General features: G+C 38.6%; 1 protein-coding gene across 1 annotated transcript in view; it reads left to right on the plus strand.

The window, feature by feature from the left end:
• The window catches only part of PLCXD3 (phosphatidylinositol specific phospholipase C X domain containing 3), a 192,305-nt gene extending 185,167 nt beyond the window's left edge, over positions 1-7,138 (plus strand). Inside the window, exon 3 of the mRNA XM_004265962.4 lies at positions 574-7,138. Within this exon, the coding sequence (XP_004266010.1) occupies positions 574-727 (154 nt within the window). The 3' untranslated portion in view covers positions 728-7,138. The remainder of the gene's footprint in view (positions 1-573) is intronic.
• Positions 7,139-19,808: the final 12,670 nt, after the last annotated feature.

Raw genomic sequence — 19,808 nt, forward strand, 5'->3', positions numbered from 1 at the left:
GTGCATGTATGCATCTCTGACCTCACTGCCCCATAGCTTTGCAGGATTTGCAATCACACTATACCAAACTAGAATATGAGTGCAAGAATGTTGTTTCCTTAGTGGAGAAGCTTCTCTATAAATTCTCATGGCATCTGAGATCTCCAAAGATGGAGTCCAATGTGGACCAAGGTAGTGAATATAGCCAAGCCATCCTTCCATATCCTAGGGTTCCGTATGCATAAAATTGATCCCGGGTTGGTTGAATTCACGGATGCAGAAACCGCGGATGAGAAAGGATGACTTTACTACTTCATTTTATATAAGACACTTGAGCATCCACAGACTTTGGTATCTGTGGGGATTCCTGGAAACAATCCCTCGTGGATTCCAGCGATGGCTGTATTTCTCCTGCAGAGTCACTTCAGAGGTTAAGAATTTGCCATTGTCCATTTAGCTTTTTTCTCCATTCTGTGTCTGTAATTGGGGCATTTATTTTAATAAGTTAAAAAACTAAAGGAAGTCCTGGGAATCGTGAGCTCGAAAAATAATATCTTTCCTTCTGTGACTTCTCTTTTTTCTTTCCTTTCTCAGAGCTCTTCCTGCCATGATGCAGTGGGTCCGCACACAGAAGCCAGGAGAGAGTGGCATCAATATTGTCACTGCCGATTTCGTAGAACTTGGTGATTTCATCAGCACTGTCATAAAGCTCAACTATGTCTTTGATGAAGGGGAAGCCAACACTTGATAGTACCATATGGAGTGCCAGTGAATAAGATAGAGAAAACTCACTGTATTAGGCATATTATCTATAAACACTCTGATCTTCCTATTCCACTGAGTCTCTGAGGGAATAAGGGCTGAAAGTGGGTGGGAAAAGGGGGAAACCATTTCTTCAGTGATTATTATCATACTCTACATTACTATAAATATTTCATTTCCCATTTGATGAGCAAAACCTACTTCTAGTGTTAGGAATAAAAAAAGACTAGTACATTTCGTTTCTCAGAATTAGTTTTTGTAACTTATGAGTGTTTACTTGATTGTGTTTCTGATTTCAACCTAGGGCTCCTACACTGTGTATCCTCTAAATGAAACTTTCTGCTCCCTCTCTAGCTCGCTCTTTTTAATCAGCTGTTGTATGGGACTTAAAAATAATTAAATGCCCAACATAACGTGTATTATCAATACATTGTTGTGCTGAAATGTACGTGTTTTGTGGGACCTGGTATAATATTCTGTAGTCCGCAATCTCACTAACTTTGGGTCATAAACAATATGCATCTAATCTGTTTCCCTGCATAAGTAATATTGGTGGCCATAATCAGTAATTTTTGTGTTATATAAAAACAATAGTGTTTCACAGTATTTCTATTTAAGGCAGCTATAAATATAGAGTAAAAACTTTTGTGGAAGAACTATTAGTGCCAACTCCATAGTGAAAAATGGGGGTGGGGGAAGAGATGGATATCATTTTAATTCAGAAATCTCTTAACTAATATTGTCCTACAAATGCTCAGTAAATGAAAAATTATGACAAGAGTTGTTAAAATCAGAAAACTCTGAAAAGAACTCTTACAAAAGTTCTTCTAACAATTATCTTGACTGAAAAAATAAAAAGAAGAAAAGAAAGAAATGAAAGATTGAGCAAGCTTTCCTAACAAATTGAGATTTCCAAATATGTCATTCTAAATCCCAGATTTTGAGGAATATATTCTGAGAAGGTTCAATGTGAGTTTTTTTACTTGAAGTTGAGGAAAATGGAAGGGTGGCAGAGTGAATTAGAGCAATGTTTTTGAAACTATGACCGTGAGCTCTCCAGGATTGGTGAAACATTTTTAGGAGATTCTTAAATACATGTGATTTGGGCAGACTTATTGAAAATCACTTCTGTGTCCCACCCCAGGGTCAAGTTTGAGGTAGAGGCCAAAGTTTCACAGAAAGTTTCTGCCATCCACCATTTGATAGTCCAGGTGTATGAGGAAGAAAAATGGTAATGCAACTTTGAGCACTGCTTCTGCCTTGGTGTCTTTGTGATGCTTGACAGCTCTAAACAATCTTAAAAGAGCATGATAGCCCTTACCAATATGCCTCACAGGAATATTGTGAGGCATTTATAAAAATCTATAAAATTTGCTGAATTTGTACAATTCTGAATTATTTTATCTTCATGTTTAGAAATAATCTCACCTCAATAGTTTCCTGGGAAAAACACAGTCCCTGTAAATTGGGGCCATAGAGAAATAAAAGCATGCTCTCAGCTTTCAGTTAATTTAGATGTATGACATGTGGTTTAATCTCTGAGTCCTAGGTAAGGGAGTTAATTCCAAGGTTACATACATCAAAATTATAAATAATCAAGAGTTGATTAAAAGATTATAAATACTCACTATGAGAAAATAGTGCTTATTAGCAGCTGTGGGGAAGGAAGAGAAATTGTTTATACTGAAGAGAACATTTATGAAAAGTGTGCAGGTGTGTGTGGTTGACAAAGTAGCATGCATATACACACAACAGGTATGATCTCCATTCCAATTGTGTGTATATGTCTCAACAGACAAAATATATCAATATATACCCACTCTTGTGCAGGCAGACAGACACAAATACACACAAACATACACAGTCATGGACAGGCACAGTGAAATTCTTCTTTTCAAGTGAAAACTTAGGTAATATTAAATAATTTAATTTTAGGACCAAAACCCTTAACAATGTATGAAAAAGAGTTGATGAGATTTTGAAAGTAGAGTAGCTGATCATGTTCAAATATTTTTGTAAAAATCGATATTAATTATCTACAAATATAATTTTCTTTCTGCTTTCCCTCCCCCTTGCAGTTTTATTGTCTTTCTATCTCTCTCACCTGCTCTTTATATGCAATTGAATATGAATCCTTTCTAAAGGACTATAGCTTATTGAAATTTATGTCCTGTGAAGTTGTTTTTTGGGGAGGTTTTCTCTGACTATTCATTATTCATCCCTCAGGAGGATCTTTAGCCAAGCACACTTGCAATGACACAAGGATTTAACTTATAAATGTATGAGAAAACAGATCTTTCAACATATTCAATACAAATGAAAAATGAATAAAATATAGAGGTACATATGTTGTGTTTTCTTGAACTTAGATTCTTTCTTATGTTTGCTTAGAATTAGCTTTGTCATATCTGTCATTTGGGTGCTGGAAAAAAACAAACATGCTGAAGCATTAGATTAATTTTCCGGTTTCTGAGTTAAAGAAAGCTTTTCATTGCTATTAATGATATGCACATAAAATCCTTGTTTGACAAAAGATACTTCCAAGCCAATGTTTTGTGTCCATGCGGATGTACAGTATCTATGTAACAGGCACTGGGAGTAAATGGACTTGCCTTAATTTCTAAAGGAGGGAACAGGTAGAAGTGAACCATGCACCCTCCACTAGAGGAAGAGTTCACTAGGAGGGATTCCTTTGCAAGGGGAATGGAGTGAAAATGCCTTTGGCTGTCTTCTGCCCATTGGCCCTGCTCTGGGACACACTTAGGGAGCAGGCTGTGGGCCTTAAATAAAGAGGTAGGGGGTGAGGACTAGTGGTATGCAATCAGAGCTTACCATCAGCCTAAGCTCCTTTGTCTTAGCTGGGCATTGAGTTTCCAGAGAGTTAGAGCACAAGGGCTACAAATAGACCCCCAAATGGTAGGAGATACATCTTGGTGCATTTTTTGTTTTGCTTATTTCTTAAGACTTTTCCATCACAAGTCCTGCAAGGCAAAGAAAACAGAAACAAAATCCAACTTTTACCCAATCTACAGCAGGAAATCAAAGGAGTGAGTGGCTGAGATGAGGGAAAATATACAAAGAGTATCATTTTTTGGTTTGCTTTCCTGTCTGTAATTTCGAAGGACGAATATTTCGATATCCTGCCATTATTCTTTATGTCTCCCTTATTACTACACAATCATATGAATGCAGAGAATGAGGAGGCATCTTTTAAAAGCCTTAGGATATTCTATATGATGACCTCAATATTCACTTTCAGCCATACTGGGAAAACTCACGTTTCATGGAGTGCCACCTAACAATGAATGTATTAGAGCATAAAGTATTTGGTATGTATGCACCTGTGTGTGTACACACGTACTCACACACACACACACATACACACACACACACACACAACATGCACATCTCACACATTATTCAAGCTGAAACTGCACTCTAATCACTCAACCTGATTCTATTGTCATTTTAACTCTTAAAATTAGTATCTCCTACGTAAGTAGGAACAAACATAATTCAAATATTTAAGAGGAGAAAAATCACTAGAAAACCAATGAAAAATGAGATCTTCATAAATAAGAAATGCCTAGCAGTAATAGTCTAACTACACTGTCAATTACACTTCAAGCTAGAGAATCAAGGATGGACTTAAATATAAATCACAAACAGACAGACATGCATCTTCACTTAATGTTGTTTTAAGTTCTTTGAGTTCTAACATGTTTTAGCCAAGGTTACCCATTCAGGATCTCCCCTGTTAGGATTCCAGACTGGAAGTTTGGAAGTCTCAGGAAATGTATGTTTTCATGACTTTTTCAGTTCTACAATTTTAATGATCCAATGACACAATCTTCTGACCTTTGGTTGCTAGTCCAAATGAGAGCTCCACAGGTAGAGTGCTCGCTTTTTGAATTGCTAATAGAAAATAATGCGTAGTGTCCCTCAGGATATGCTAAACAAGGTTTTTAAAAGTATTTTATTTTATAGCACTTTAGTTTTTTCAACTAGATTTCAGTGACACAATGGTGTAAATGCTGTATTTGCCATAACTTATTGGTGGCTCCTGTGTTACATACAGTTTTAAATAATGCTCTAAATTATTTGTTTTCCCAATGACAGCGATAAAATGTTCTGTAGAATTTGTAAAATGTGTTGATTAAGTCAGTTGAAAATTGTGCAATTTTTATTTCATTTGTGGTACTCTTTTGTAGGTATTAGTCCTAAATGTGTATTTGTATGAGTCAGAAGTATGTGCTTGTATGTGGTATGTGTGTATTAAGTATACTGTATCTTATACAAAATCAAACTTATCCTAAAGAAAAAGGGCACATTATGACCAGCCTTAATTCATTGACATTTTTGTTATTGTTTCAGTTTGGGATTAAAATTTTAAAAGAAATTATATTTTTGTTAAAAATGGCCTTTTTTTTTTAATCACATGAGAAATGTGCTTTAGCACTCATTTGAGTTCCCACAAGCAAATAGTCCAGCTTGTGGAACACCCAATGCTCTTTAAGTTTCAAACATCAATTAATTTATTAACTTCATTAACATGCAAAGAAACTAAATTCAGATTCATTTCCATCAACAACAGAACCAGTGCATTCCTAAAGCTGTTCTTCCAAATATGGAACCCATTTTGCTTAAAGGATAAGTTTTCCATAAAAAACTGTTTCTCCAAACCATTACTTTTTAAAAAATTGGATCTTCTCAAGTGAGATGAACTGCCTTGGCCCTGTGAGAGTCAGTAAAGACCCTTTGCAAAAAAACAGGATGCAACACTCTTAAATTTTTGCTATCTGCCTATATGCAGTTTAGCAATAAAAAACTAAGTACTAATTTGAGGATCTGCACAGGTGGCCATGTTCAAAGCAAAACTCTGTAATCTTCGGGCCTGGGATCTTGGTATGGAATATTAATCAATCTTCTTTCCTCTCTTTCTCCATCTTCAATTATTTTTGTCCCATATTTAAGGTTGCTAGGTAGAATACAGGACACCCAGTGAAATTCGAATTTCAGATACACATGAATATTTTCAGTATAAGTATTTTCCCAATATTTCATGAGATGTACTTATACAAAAAAATGACTCATTGTTAATCTGAAATTCACATTTAACTGGTTTTGTTTGTATTTTTTTCTAATCTGGCATCCCTATCCATCCTGACTTTCTACTTTTTTCATCAGGGCTACCTACCTATAGGGGGTAAAATCCTACCTCTTTCTACACTCCTGTGTTAAGATACTTTACGAAAATCCATAGTCCTAATACCCTTCATGAAGGAAAATATTGGCCCATGCCAAGTCCTACAAATGCATTATGAAGGACCCACTCAAATATAGGAGGAATAATCAGATAAGAACTTTTATAAGATTAATGCCACATTCACTGGCCTGTTGTGAGAGCCAAGTCTCGCTCCACCTGCCCCCCTTAATCCCTTAAGTAACATTTCTCAATAATTGGGACAACCAGTAACACACCCAGACATTTAAAATGACCCTGGAGTATATATAGTAGCACCTTCCAACCCATACCAGGATCTCTTTTAAAATTTATTATTTTTTTCTTTCAGAGAGGTAACAAACTAATCCCTTACTTTTCTCATTAACATCTTACCACAGATTATTTTTATCAGATTAGAACTGGTCTCCTACAGAACTGTAGAAAATTTGACATAGGAACTCTCTTGACTGCCTGAGGAAGAGAGGAGTCTGAGGTCTGAACACAGCTCTGTCGGTGTCTACTCGGGCAGCAGGTGGGAGATAGAATGTAGCGCCTGACAATGAAGCCAGCACCTGACAGAGGCGCTCGCCAAAGCAGATTATCACAACCAGCACTTTTTCTGAGGAAACCCAACACGTCCCAGAGTAAGAACAGTGGGATCTAAGGCCAGTTTCTAGAACACTTTTCAGAGAGTAGAACCATGTCGGCATTCCTAAAATAGAGTTTTCAAATACTGTTGTATCCAATGGTGAATCCTTGACAGAGTCCGAATGTGGATGGAGTTTCAGAATATTTGGATAGCTACCTCCTCTCTTGAAATTTGTGTAAGTGATAAGAAAATCCAAATCCCTTAATGTAACATTTCCATCTCATGGCCCCTGCTGTCACACATTTGTGTTGATTTGCTTCATGTCTATAGGATGGGAATTTGCAGAGCTGGTGACATGTCCTTCATTGGACACTAGAAATTCACCAGAGGGAGACAGATCTGTGCCTTCTCTTTTTAGGATCTGGTCATTGATACTTTAATAAATGTGGTGTAAAGAAAATACATGCCTACAGTTCTGTTTAGCAAGTGTGAAATTTTTTTTGATAAGATCGTGTTCTTAATGTTTAAAAATGTTTCTTTGTATCCAGTGAAAAGCTTAATAAAGTCCTGATACCAGTTGTCTTAATATTTTTATTTCATATTCATCAGTGCTGCATGATAGCCCCAAAGTGGATCTCTTAAATAGGACACGACTCAGAGCAACAGGAAATATCATTCTTTTTTAAAAATATAAATCACCATATTAGGATTTCCTCTGTGAAAGAATATAGTATTCTCCACCAATGAAGGCAAAGCCATGAGTGCTTCCATTACATCAAAGTTAGGTAGCTCCGAAGTCTGATGCTTTTAGCTTCTGATATTGCCACAAAGGCCAATATCAGTATAGCAATACTATGTTAATATAGTATATTAATATTATAAAACAGCGTCTTGAGTTAAAAGCTTAATGCGAAATCTACTTTTGCTGAACCTCCACTATGTCCAATGCGTGAAACATTATGTCAGAAGTGAAATTGTATTTCACCAAATAAACCCTACTTGTTGGGTTCAAGTCAGTCTTAAAACAAAACTTAAGCATTGTAATAGTATTATAAAAACCCAGCAAAAAACTGTGGTCCAAGATTATTTTTGAGGTTGAATTTGGACATAAATCCCCCAAAACGCTCTGCTTGCTTTATACACTGGTAGGTTCATGACATTAGAGGATTTCTATTTATAAAGCTGTAATGATTTCTACATTTATGAAATCATATATATCTGCAAATAATATTCCACATAAGTATATCTTTGACCTTAACGTAACACTGCTATAGTTTTATCACAGCCATTATTTATTTATTCAGTAATTCAGCAATTATTTGCCAAATGCCTACTATACAGCAGGTCCCCTGCTAAGCACTACAAAGCATTTCTAAGATGTTCTTTAGGACAGTGGGTAAGTACATCTCAGGTAGTTTACCATTAGAAATAACAGGTGGCATTATTTTGTCCTCTAAACAAACAAATATAAATTCGTTCCCAATGATCTTTTCAAAGAAATATCCCCAGATAGTAAAACTGTTTGAACACAGTTGTTCCTGAAAGCCTGAGAAGAAAGGGACAATTTCTACAGTAAGTATAATGGGAAATAGGTTGGTCTTACCATGAAGAGTGGATCCCCCCCCTCCCCCGCCACGATCCCTGTCACCATGCATAGGATGCTGTGTATGAACTTGGGTGCCATATTCTATCCATAGCTCCAAAACAGCAAAAACAGAGGCTCCGGGCTTCCCTGGTGGCGCAGTGGTTGAGAGTCCGCCTGCCGATGCAGGGGACGCGGGTTCGTGCCCCGGTCTGGGAGGATTCCACATGCCGCGGAGCGGCTGGACCCGTGAGCCATGGCCGCTGAGCCTGCGCGTCCGGAGCCTGTGCTCCGCAATAGGAGAGGCCACAGCAGTGGGAGGCCCGCGTACCGCAAAACAAAACAAAACAAAACAAAACAAAACAGAGGCTCCATCCCTTTTCTTTGCTCCCCACTTCCAGAGCTTCAGATGAAACTTCTTTTTCTCGCCAGCAGAGGCTGATCTCCTAAAGTAAAGCAGACCCCATAAAGAAGTGTCTCCCTCCCATGGGGTAAAGACGGTGATACCTCCTAGACCAAAGGAGTCCACATATCAGCTGGCTTTGGAGGAAATATTTCTTTCTTAGTGGAAAGTAATATTGTGGTACGATGGAGCATTTCAACATTGGATGTCAACAGGTGGTTTAATATTTGTCCGTCATAATGACCGCCCTGAATTAAGTGGCAAGACATGAACCTAAATGTAACTGGGCATCTTCTACCATATTCATCTTTCAGTCCTGTGGATAGAAATATTCCTGGGAGCAACTGGAGCTTTAGGCAACAGTGAACCACATTAAATTCTAGAAAGTGGGATGTAGTGCCCTGAGTGAGAAGCAGAGGAGGGCGGTGGAGAACTCCGGTGCTGGCAGCTCCAAGCTTTCCTTGGCAGAACGTTTATCCTCTACTCACACTTTTTCCCTCAGAGGAACATGTAAGCTTGACCCCTTGGGGTTTTACTGAGAAACAATGAAGGAAAAAAATCTCTTGCATCAACACAACTGCTCAGCTATTATTAAATTGTACTCTTTCATTATGGAAAAAGAAAAATGTGCCTACAGACTGGTTTCTATTTGGGCATGGGGAAAAGGCAGACAATATTAATTTCGAACCAATATTTCTTTTCTCATTGGACTAAAAGGTTATGAATCTTTGATTTAAGCTTTAAAGTTAGAGGCACATCTTTGCTGTTTTTGTATTCCCAGGGCATAGCAGTTATTAAAAGAGTTTGGAAACAATGAAATGAAATTGTGACAGGTTATGACCCAATCGAGTGGTAGACAAGTGCTTGATCAGGGCTGTGCACATGCGGAGCACAGTTGGATGTTGATGAGTGTTCCGAAAAGTACCAGCAGTATCCTCCACTTCTTGCATTCCTTGGAGAAATATTGACAATATTGGGAGAATTTAGGGGAAAATACACTGCGTGGTGTTCTCTTCAAACACTAAGGCCTCTTCTCTTAGCTCTAAAGTCAACTCTAAATCTTTGTGAAGAATACGCACCCAGGGGAACTTGCGTTAAGATGCATCGATTTAAAAGGAGCTGAGAAAGGGTACGAGAGGGGATTCCATTTTGAGCTTCAACAAATCTCTTGTTAAATTTTCCCATCCCTCATCCTTTTGCAGATACAAGTGGGGTTGCGTGAATACATTAACTAAAATTCCACAGGCTTCTGTTTCCACACAAGAGCTCTGCTCACACACCCTTTGGAAAGACTGTCCCCTTCACCACACTTTCCTGCATCCCCAGAAGATGTTTTCTGTGCCGAGTAAAACTCCATGACCTCTGGCTACTGGCTGCTGCTGCACTCTCATCTCAATGCCCCCTGTGGTCTCCAGTCATTGCCATTTCTCCACCAGAACCAGCAACCTGCCCAATTGGCACTGCTTACACCCAGCTGAGCATCACTCCAGAGGTAAAGTCCTCAGGTGCCAAAGGGATGAGTGGTCTAGTGCCAAGTGAATAGAAGTGAGGAAATACTTCTCTCTTTATGTTATATCCTTGTGTCCCAAAATAATTAATTAAGCAAGATCAGAGGCAAAGAGCTTATTCAACTCCCTCCCCCCCCACCTCTCTCTCTCCCCGTTATGGGCTTGGGACAGATATCAATTCCAGTGACAGCCACCATGTCATTCTGAAAAATCACTGCTCCCCTCTGAGGACCAAGGCTTTTTTGCTGGTCAAATTTATCTTCCTGGTTTTTCCTTCTCTCAAGAAATTATCTTAGGGATTTCCTTAGTTCTTATACAATAGGCCTCTGATAGACCCACCCTCCCAATTCTGTTATTTAGTTTCATTCTACATTCCACAGATGCATGTGGCCTAAAAGGACCAGCAGCTCCTGCCCATAGCCATCTCCACAAGATGGGCAAATGAGCAAACTGGGTAAGGGACTTGGTGTACAGGTACCTAGCTTCTCCTTACTGGGATTCCTCCTTCCCCTGTCCACCACAAAGAAAACTTATTCCCTCACAAACAATCTGATGAACTTATTCACAATGAAGTATTGATATTACCAGGGCTTAAAATAGTGGTTTTCAAACATTTTTTACTTTAAAGACACATTTACAGAAAGGTTAAACTCACAAAACAGCATATTACAGATGGGAAAGGCCAATGGCTCTGTGTCCCCCTTCTATGAGTTCTCCTGGGTATTCCTACAGAAATTCCTAGGACTCCCCTGAGCTGCACTTCTCAAACTTTATTATGCCTACAATTACCAGAATCTTAATAAAATGCAGATTCTGATTCAGGAAAATGAGGATGGAGCCCCAGATTCTGACTTTCAAACAAGCTCCTAAATGATGCTGATCCTGTTATGGCAGGCATCCCACTTTGAGTAGCCAGGCTATGGAGCCCAACGTTAGAACAGCTGCTAAGTCTTGACTTTTCCATGAGATTTACTTGGTGGGGGGGTGGGGAGGGTAAATGACCAAATCTTTAACTATAAAACAAACAGTTTGAGTGGAGGAATTATTATAGGAAAGAAGAAAACCAAGCCTCGTCAACCGAAAGCCACCAGTAACTACTTGTGGTCTTATGAAGTCAGGTTTATTTACCCATCGCAGTAAGAGAGACCAGGAAGATGAAACATGGATTATCTCAATAACTAAGGAAAACAGAGTTGTTACAGAGTTCTGTGCAGGGGTGGGCTTTAGATGAAATTTAAGTCTATTATGATAGGCTCAAAGCAAAGTAAGGCTGTGTAAAGGGTCTGGGCTGCAAAACAGGCCTAATGTCTTGGCCCTTCAAAGTTAATATAGCTGAGGAAGGCTGTGTGCAGAAACCCTGGATGTGAACTTCTGCCCCCAGGTTGTGAATTGAAGCTGATTTCCTGTATCAAAGTGACTTAGATCCTGCATGCGTGAGTGAGATGTTTCATTCTTACTGATAGAATTTCCAATAGCCTTCATTACTCAAGAAGGGGGTTATTATGACACTTTAGAGCTGCAGTGTGTCCTTGAGAGAAGTATTTCCTGTTAACTTTGAAGAGCTGACTTTATCTATGCCTGTTATTCCAGCCTAATGAATGGCCAGGCAGATTTTACTTTCTTAGTTCAAGCTATTTTTTTAATTTCTCAGTTCGTAAGTGACAGAAATACAACCCAAATTAATTTAAGCCAAAAGAAAAAAAAAAAGCGGGAACTTTTCAGGCTAATTGAAACTGAAAAAGAAGTAGCTTTGGGGATAACTGTATCTGTGCTCTCATACGATATCATTAGGGCTTAATTTTTCTCCATCTCTCAGTTTTACTTGCCTCTGCATTGACTATATTTAAGTTGGGTCTTTTCACACTAAGGCAAGATGATCAAAGAGAATTTCTTTTTCTCAATAATTTGAACTGAAAGAAAATTTTGAGTCTCATTGGTCTGAGTTGGGCTTCGCGTCAAGTTCCCAACTGTGAGAATGGATGGAGAATGGGGAAATGGCGGCTTACAAGGAAAATTGAAGTTCTGGACTAGAAGATGTGAGAAGTTGCTCTAGCCAAGTACAAACACAGATGTTCTTTACAGACTTTCCCAATACCCTGAAATCATGTCCTGTAGGGGGCACTGCTTTCCTTTATTCAAAATGTTGGCCTTTATTGCTTTCAGTCTGAATTCCAGAGATGAGAGAGTAACAATTAATGCTAAGTATATTTTTAACTTTTATGTTTTGGGGTCTTTTTAAAAATCTTTTTTATCGTAAATAATTTCAAACTTACAGAAAAGTTGCCAAAATAATGGAGAAAACTTCCATGTACACTTTCCTCAGAGTCATTTGTCGATTAATATTTTTTCAATGTTCTAAAACTAGTGTGTTTTAAAGTATTATTCACATTCCAGAAGCAATTAAGATGTCATAACTGAAAACTTTAAAAATCTATATCCTTGGGAGGACCTTCAAGATGGTGGAGAAGTAAGACATGGAGATCACCTTCCTCCCCATAAATACATCAAAAATACACCTACATGTGCAACAACTCCTACTGAACGCTGGCAGAAGACCTCAGACGTCCCATAAGGCAAGAAACTCTCCACGTACCTGGGTAGGGCAAAAGAAAAAAGAAAAAACAGAGACAAAAGAATAGGGAGGGGACCTGCACCAGTGGGAGGGAGCTGTGAAGGAGGAAAAGTTTCCACACAATAGGAAGCCCATTTGCGGGCGGAGACTTCGGGTGGCGGAGGGGGGAAGCTTCGGAGCCACGGAGGAGAGCGCAGCCACAGGGGTGCGGAGGGCAAAGCAGAGAGATTCCCGCACAGAGGATTGGTGCCGACCGGCACTCACCAGCCCGAGAGGCTCGTCTACTCACCCGCCGGGACGGGCAGGTGCTGGGAGCTGAGGCTCGGGCTTCGGAGGTCGGATCCCAGGGAGAGGACTGGGCTTGGCTGCGTGAACACAGCCTGAAGGGGGCTAGTGCACCACAGCTAGCCAGGAGGGAGTCCAGGAAAAAGTCTGGACCTGTGTAAGAGGCAAGAGACCATTGTTTTGGGGTACACAAGGAGAGGGGATTCAGAACACGGCCTAAATGAGCTTCAGGTATGGGCACAAGCCACGGCTATCAGCACGGACACCAGAGATGGGCATGAAACGCTAAGGCTGCTGTTGCAGCCTCCAATAAGCCTGTGTGCAAGCACAGGTCACTATCCACACCTCCCCTCCTGGAGCCTATGCAGCCCGCCACTGCCAGCGTCCCATGATCGAGGGACAACTTCCCCGGGAGAACACACAGCACACCTCAGGCTGTTGCAACGTCATGCCAGCCTCTGCCTCTGCGGGCTCACCCCACAATCCATACCCCTCCCGCCCCCCAGCCTAAGCGAACCAGAGCCCCCTAATCAGTGACTTCTTTAACCCTGTCCTGTCGGGGGGAAGAAAAGACGTCAGAGGGTGACCTACATGAAGAGGTGGGGCCAAATCTAAAGCTGAACCCTGGGACCAGTGCGAACAAAGAAGAAAAAGGGAAATCTCTCCCAGAGCCTCAAGAGCAGTGGATTAAGTCTCCACAGTCAACTTGATGTACCCTGCATCTGTGGAATACCTGCATAGACAACAAATCATCCCAAATTGAGGTGGTGGACTTTGGGAGCAACAGTAGACTTGGGGTTTGCCGTAAGTGACTGACTAGTTTCTGATTTTTATGTGTATCTTAGAATAGTTTTTAGCACTTATTATTCGTGGATTTGTTTATTGGTTTGGTTGCTCACTTCTTTTATTTTTATTACTTTATTTTTTTGTTTGAATAATATTTTCTTAATTTTTTTATTTTAATAACTTTATTTTATTTTTTCTTTCTTTTTATTCTCCCAGTTCTTCTGAGCCGTGTGGCTGACAGGGTGTTCGGGCTCCAGCCAGCTGTCAGGCCTGAGCCTTTGAGGTTGGAGAGCCGAGTTCAGGACACTGGACCACCAGAACCTCCTGGCCCCATGTAATATCAATGGGCAAGAGCTCTCCCAGAGATCTCCAGCTAATGCTAAGACCCAGCTCCATGCAAGAACCAGCAAGCTCCAGTGCTGGACACCCCACTGAAAAGATCCAGCCTCATCCACTAAAACACAGGCACCAGTCCCCTCCACCAGGATGCCTACACAAGCCACTGAACCAACCTTAGCCACTGGGGGCAGACACCAAAAACAACAGGAACTACAAAACTGGAGCCTGCTAAAAGGAGACCCCAAACACAGTAAGTTAAGCAAAATGACAACACAGAGAAATACGCACCAGGTGAAGGAGCAAAGTAAAAATCCACCACACCAAACAGATGAAGAAAAAAATAGGCAGTCTACCTGAAAAAGAATTCAGAGTAATGATAGTAGAGATATTCCAAAATCTTGGAAATAGAATGGAGAAAATACAAGAAGTATTTAACAAGGACCCAGAAGAACTAAAGAGCAAACAAAAAATGATGAACAACACAATAAATTAAATTAAAAATTCTCTAGAAGGAATCAATAGCAGAAAAACTGTGGCAGAAGAACGGATAAGTGACCTGGAAGACAAAATAGTGGAAATAACTACTACAGAGCAAAGTAAAGAAAAAAGAATGAAAAGAATTGAGGACAGTCTTAGAGACTTCTGGGACAACATTAAGTGCACCCACATTTGAATTATAGGGGTCCCAGAAGAAGAAGAGAAAAAGAAATGGACTGAGAAAATATTTGAAGAGTTTATAGATGAAACCTTCCCTAAAATGGGAAAGGAAATAGTTAATGAAGCCCAGGAAGTAGAGTCCCATACAGGATAAATCCAAGGAGAAACCCACCAAGACACATATTAATCAAACTATCAAAAATTAAATACAAAGAAAAAATATTAAAGCAGCAAGGGAAAAGCAACATACAAGGGAATCCCCATAACGTTAACAGCTGACCTTTCAGCAGAAACTCTGCAAGCCAGAAGGGAGTGGCAGAATATATTTAAAGTGATGAAAGGGAATAAACTACAACCAAGATTACTCTACCCAGCAAGGATCTCATTCAGATATGATGGAGAAATTAAAACCTTTACAGACAAGCAAAAGCTAAGGGAATTCAGCACCACCAAACCAGCTTTACAACAAATGCTAAAGGAACTTCTGAGGCAGGAAACACAAGAGAAGTAACAAACCCAAAACAATTAAGAAAATGGTAATAGGAACACACATATTGATGATTACCTAAAATGTAAATGGATTAAATGTTCCAACCAAATACATAGACTGGCTGAATGGATACAAAACAAGACCTGTATATATGCTGTCTACAAGAGACCCACTTCAGATCTAGGGAAACATACAGACTGAAAGTGAAGGGATAGAAAAAGATATTCCATGCAAATGGAAATCAAAAGACAGTTGGAGTAGGAATTCTCATATCAGACAAAATAGACTTTAAAATAAAGACTATAACAAGAGACAAAAAAGGACACTACATATGATCAAGGGATCAATCCAAGGAGAAGATATAACAATTGTAAATATTTATGCATGCAACATAGGAGCACCACAATACATAAGGCAAATGCTAACGGCCATAAAAGTGGAAATCAACAGTAACACAACTATACTAGGGGCCTAACACCCCACTTTTACCAATGGACAAATCATCCAGACAGAAAATTATTAAGGAAACACAACCTTTAAATGACACATTAAAGAAGATGGACTTAATTGATATTTATAGGACATTCCATTCAAAAAAAACAGAATACAATTTATTCTCAAGCATCTTTTCTGACCACAACGCTATGAGACTAGGTATCAATTACACGAAAAAAAACCTGTAAAAAATATAAACACATGGAGGCTAAACAATACACTACTAAATAACCAAGAGATCACTGAAGAAATCAAAGAGGAAATCAAAAAATACCTAGAAACAAATGACAATGAAAACACGATGACCCAAAACCTATGGGATGCAGGAAAAGCAGTTCTAAGATGGAAGTTTATAGCAATACAATCCTACCTCAAGAAACAAGAAAAATCTCAAATAAACAACCTAACCTTACACCTAAAGCAACTACAGAAAGAAGAACAAAAAAAAACCCAAAGTTAGCCGAATGTAAGAAATTATAAAAATCAGATCAGAAATAAATGAAAAAGAAATGAAGGAAACAATAGCAAAGATCAAAAAAACCAAAAGCAGGCTCTTCGAGAAGATAAACAAAAGTGATAAACCAATAGACAGACCAATCAAGAAAAAAAGGGAGAAGACTCAAATCAACAGAATTAGACATGAAAAAGGAGAAGTAACAACTGATGCTGCAGAAATACAAATGATCATGAGAGATTACAAGAAACTCTATGCAAAAAAATGGACAACATGGAAGAAATGGACAAATTCTTTGAAAAGTACAACCTTCTGAGACTGAACCAGGAAGAAATAGAAATTTTAAACAGACCAATCACAAGCACTGAAATTGAAACTGTGATTAAAAATCTTCCAACAAACAAAAGCCCAGGACCAGATGGCTTCACAGGTTAATTCTATCAAATATTTAGAGAAGAGCTAACACCTATCCTTCGGAAACTCTTCCAAAATATAACAGAGGGAGGAAAACTCTTAAACTCATTCTACAAGGCCACCATCACCCTGACACGAAAACCAGACAAAGATGTCACACACACACAAAAAAAACTACAGACCAATATTACTGATGGACATAGATGCAAAAATCCTCAACAAAATACTAGCAAACAGAATCCAACAGAACATTGAAAGGATCATACACCATGATCAAGTGGGGTTTATCCCAGGAATGCAAGGATTCTTCAATATATGCAAATCAATTACTGTGATAGACTATATTAACAAATTGAAGGATAAAAACCATATGATCATCTCAATAGTTGCAGAAAAAGCTTTTGACAAAGTTCAATACCCATTAATGATAAAAACTGGCATAGAGGGAACCTTTCTCAACATAATAAAGGCCATATATGACAAACTCACAGCACACATCATTCTCAATGGTGAAAAATCCTCTAAGATCAGGAACAAGACAAGGATGGCCACTCTTACCCTTTTATACAACATAGTTTTGGAAGTTCTAGCCACAGCAAACAGAGAAGAAAAAGAAATAAAAGGAATACAAATTGGAAAAGAAGAAGTAAAACTGTCACTGTTTGCAGATGACATGATACTATACACAGAGAATCCTAAAGGTGCCAACAAAAAACTACTAGAGCTAATCAATGAAATTGTTTGTTGCAGAATACAAAATTAATGCACAGAAATCTCTGGCATTCCTATACACTAGTGTTGAAAAATCTGAAAGAGAAAGTAAGGAAACACTCCCATTTACCATTGCAACAAAAAGAATAAAATACCTAGGAATAAACCTACCTAGGGAGACAAAAGACCTGTATACAGAAAACTATAAGACATTGATGAAAGAAATTAAAGATGATACAAACAGATGGAGAGGTATACCATGTTATTGGATTGGAAGAATCAATATAGTGAACATGAATATACTACCCAAAGCAATCTTCAGATACAATGCAATCCTTATCAAATTACCAATGGCAATTTTTACAAAACTAGAACAAAAAATTTCACAATTTGTATGGAAACACAAAAGACCCTGAATAGCCAAAGCAGTCTTGAGGGAAAAAATGGAGCTGGAGGAATCAGACTTCCTGACTTCAGACTATACTACAAAGCTACAGTAATCAAGACAATATGGTACTGGCACAAAAACAGAACTATCAATCAATGGAACAGATTGAAAGCCCAGAGATAAACCCATACATCTATGGTCAACTAATCTATGACAAAGGAGGCAAGGATATACAATGGAGAAAAGAAATCTCTTCAATAAGTGGTGCTGGGAAAACTGGACAGCTACATGTAAAAGAATGAATTTAGAACACTCCCTAACACCATACACAAAAATAAACTCAAAATGGATTACAGACCTAAATATAAGGCCAGACACCATCAAACTCTTAGAGGAAAACATAGGCAGAACACTCTATGATATAAATCACAGCACGATCCTTTGTGACCCACCTCCTAGAGAAATGGAAATAAAAACAAAAATAAACAAATGGGACCTAATGAAACTTAAAAGCTTTTGCACAGCAAAGGAAACCATAAACAAGATGAGAAGACAGCGCTCAGAAAGGGAGAAAACATTTGCAAGTGGAGCAACTGACAAGGGATTAATCTCCAAAATATAAAAGCAGCTCATGCAGCTCAACATCAAAAAAACAAACAAGCCAATCGAAAAATGCGCAGAAGATCTAAATAGACATTTCTCCAAAGAAGACATGCAGATGGCCAAAAAGCACATGAAAAGCTGCTCAACATCTCTAATTATTAGAGAAATGCAAATCAAAACTACAATAAGGTATCACCTCACACCAGTTAGAATGGGCATCATCAGAAAATCTACAAACAGCAAATGCTGGAGAGGGTTTGGAGAAAAGTGAACCATCTTGCACTGTTGGTGGGAATGTAAATTGATACAACCACTTTGGAGAACAGTATGGATGTTCCTTTAAAAACTAAAAAGAGAATCATCATATGACCCAACAATCCCACTACTGGGCATATACCCAGAGAAAACCATAATACAAAAAGACACATGCACCCCAATGTTCATTGCAGCACTATTTACAAGAGCCAGGTCATGGAAGCAACCTAAATGCCCATCGACAGATGAATGGATAAAGATGTGGTATATATATACAATGGAATATTACTCAACCATAAAAAGGAATGAAATTGGTTTATTTGTAGAGACATGGATGAATCTAGAGACTGTCATACAGAGTGAAGTAAGTCAGAAAGAGAAAAAAAATATCGTATATTGACAAATATATTTGGAACCTAGAAAAATGGTACAGATGAACTGGTTTGCAGGGCAGAAATAGAGACACAGATGTAGAGAACAAACGTATGGACACCAAGGGGGGAAAGAGGTGGGGAGGGTGTGGCGTGATGAAATGGGAGATTGGGATTGACATATATAGACTAGTATGTATAAAATGGATGTCTAATAAGAACCTGCTGTATAAAAAATATAAGTAAAATAAAATTCAAAAAAAAGAATGGTAGAAAATATTTGCAAGGGAAGCAACTGACAAAGGATTTATCTCCAAAATATAGAAGCAGCTCATGTAGCTCAATATCAAAAAAAACAAACAACACAATCCAAAAGTGGGCAGAAGACCTAAACAGACATTTCTTCAAAGAAGATATACAGATTGCCAACAAACACATGAAAAGATGCTCAACGTTATTAATCATTAGAGAAATGCAAATCAAAACTACCAAGAGGTATCACTTCTCACCACTCAGAATAGCCATCATCAAAAAATCTACAAACAACAAATGCTGGAGAAGGTGTGGAGAAAAGGGAGCCCTCTTGCACTGTTGGTGGGAATATAAATTGATACAGCCACTATGGAGAACAGTATTGGAGGTTCCTTAAAAAACTAAAAATAGAACTACCATATGACCCAGCAATCCCATTACTGGGCATATACCCAGAGAAAACCATAATTCAAAAAGAGTCATGTACCACAATGTTCACTGCAGCACTATTTACAATAGCCAGGATATGGTAGCAACCTTAGTGTCCATCGACAGATGAATGGATAAAAAAGATGTGGCACATATATACAATGGAGTATTACTCAGCCATAAAAAGACATGAAATTTAGTTATTTGTAATGAGGTGGATGGACATAGAGTCTGTCATACATAGTGAAGTAAGTCAGAAA

Source organism: Orcinus orca, chromosome 3, assembly GCF_937001465.1.
Source record: "Orcinus orca chromosome 3, mOrcOrc1.1, whole genome shotgun sequence".
Classification (NCBI taxonomy): domain Eukaryota; kingdom Metazoa; phylum Chordata; class Mammalia; order Artiodactyla; family Delphinidae; genus Orcinus; species Orcinus orca.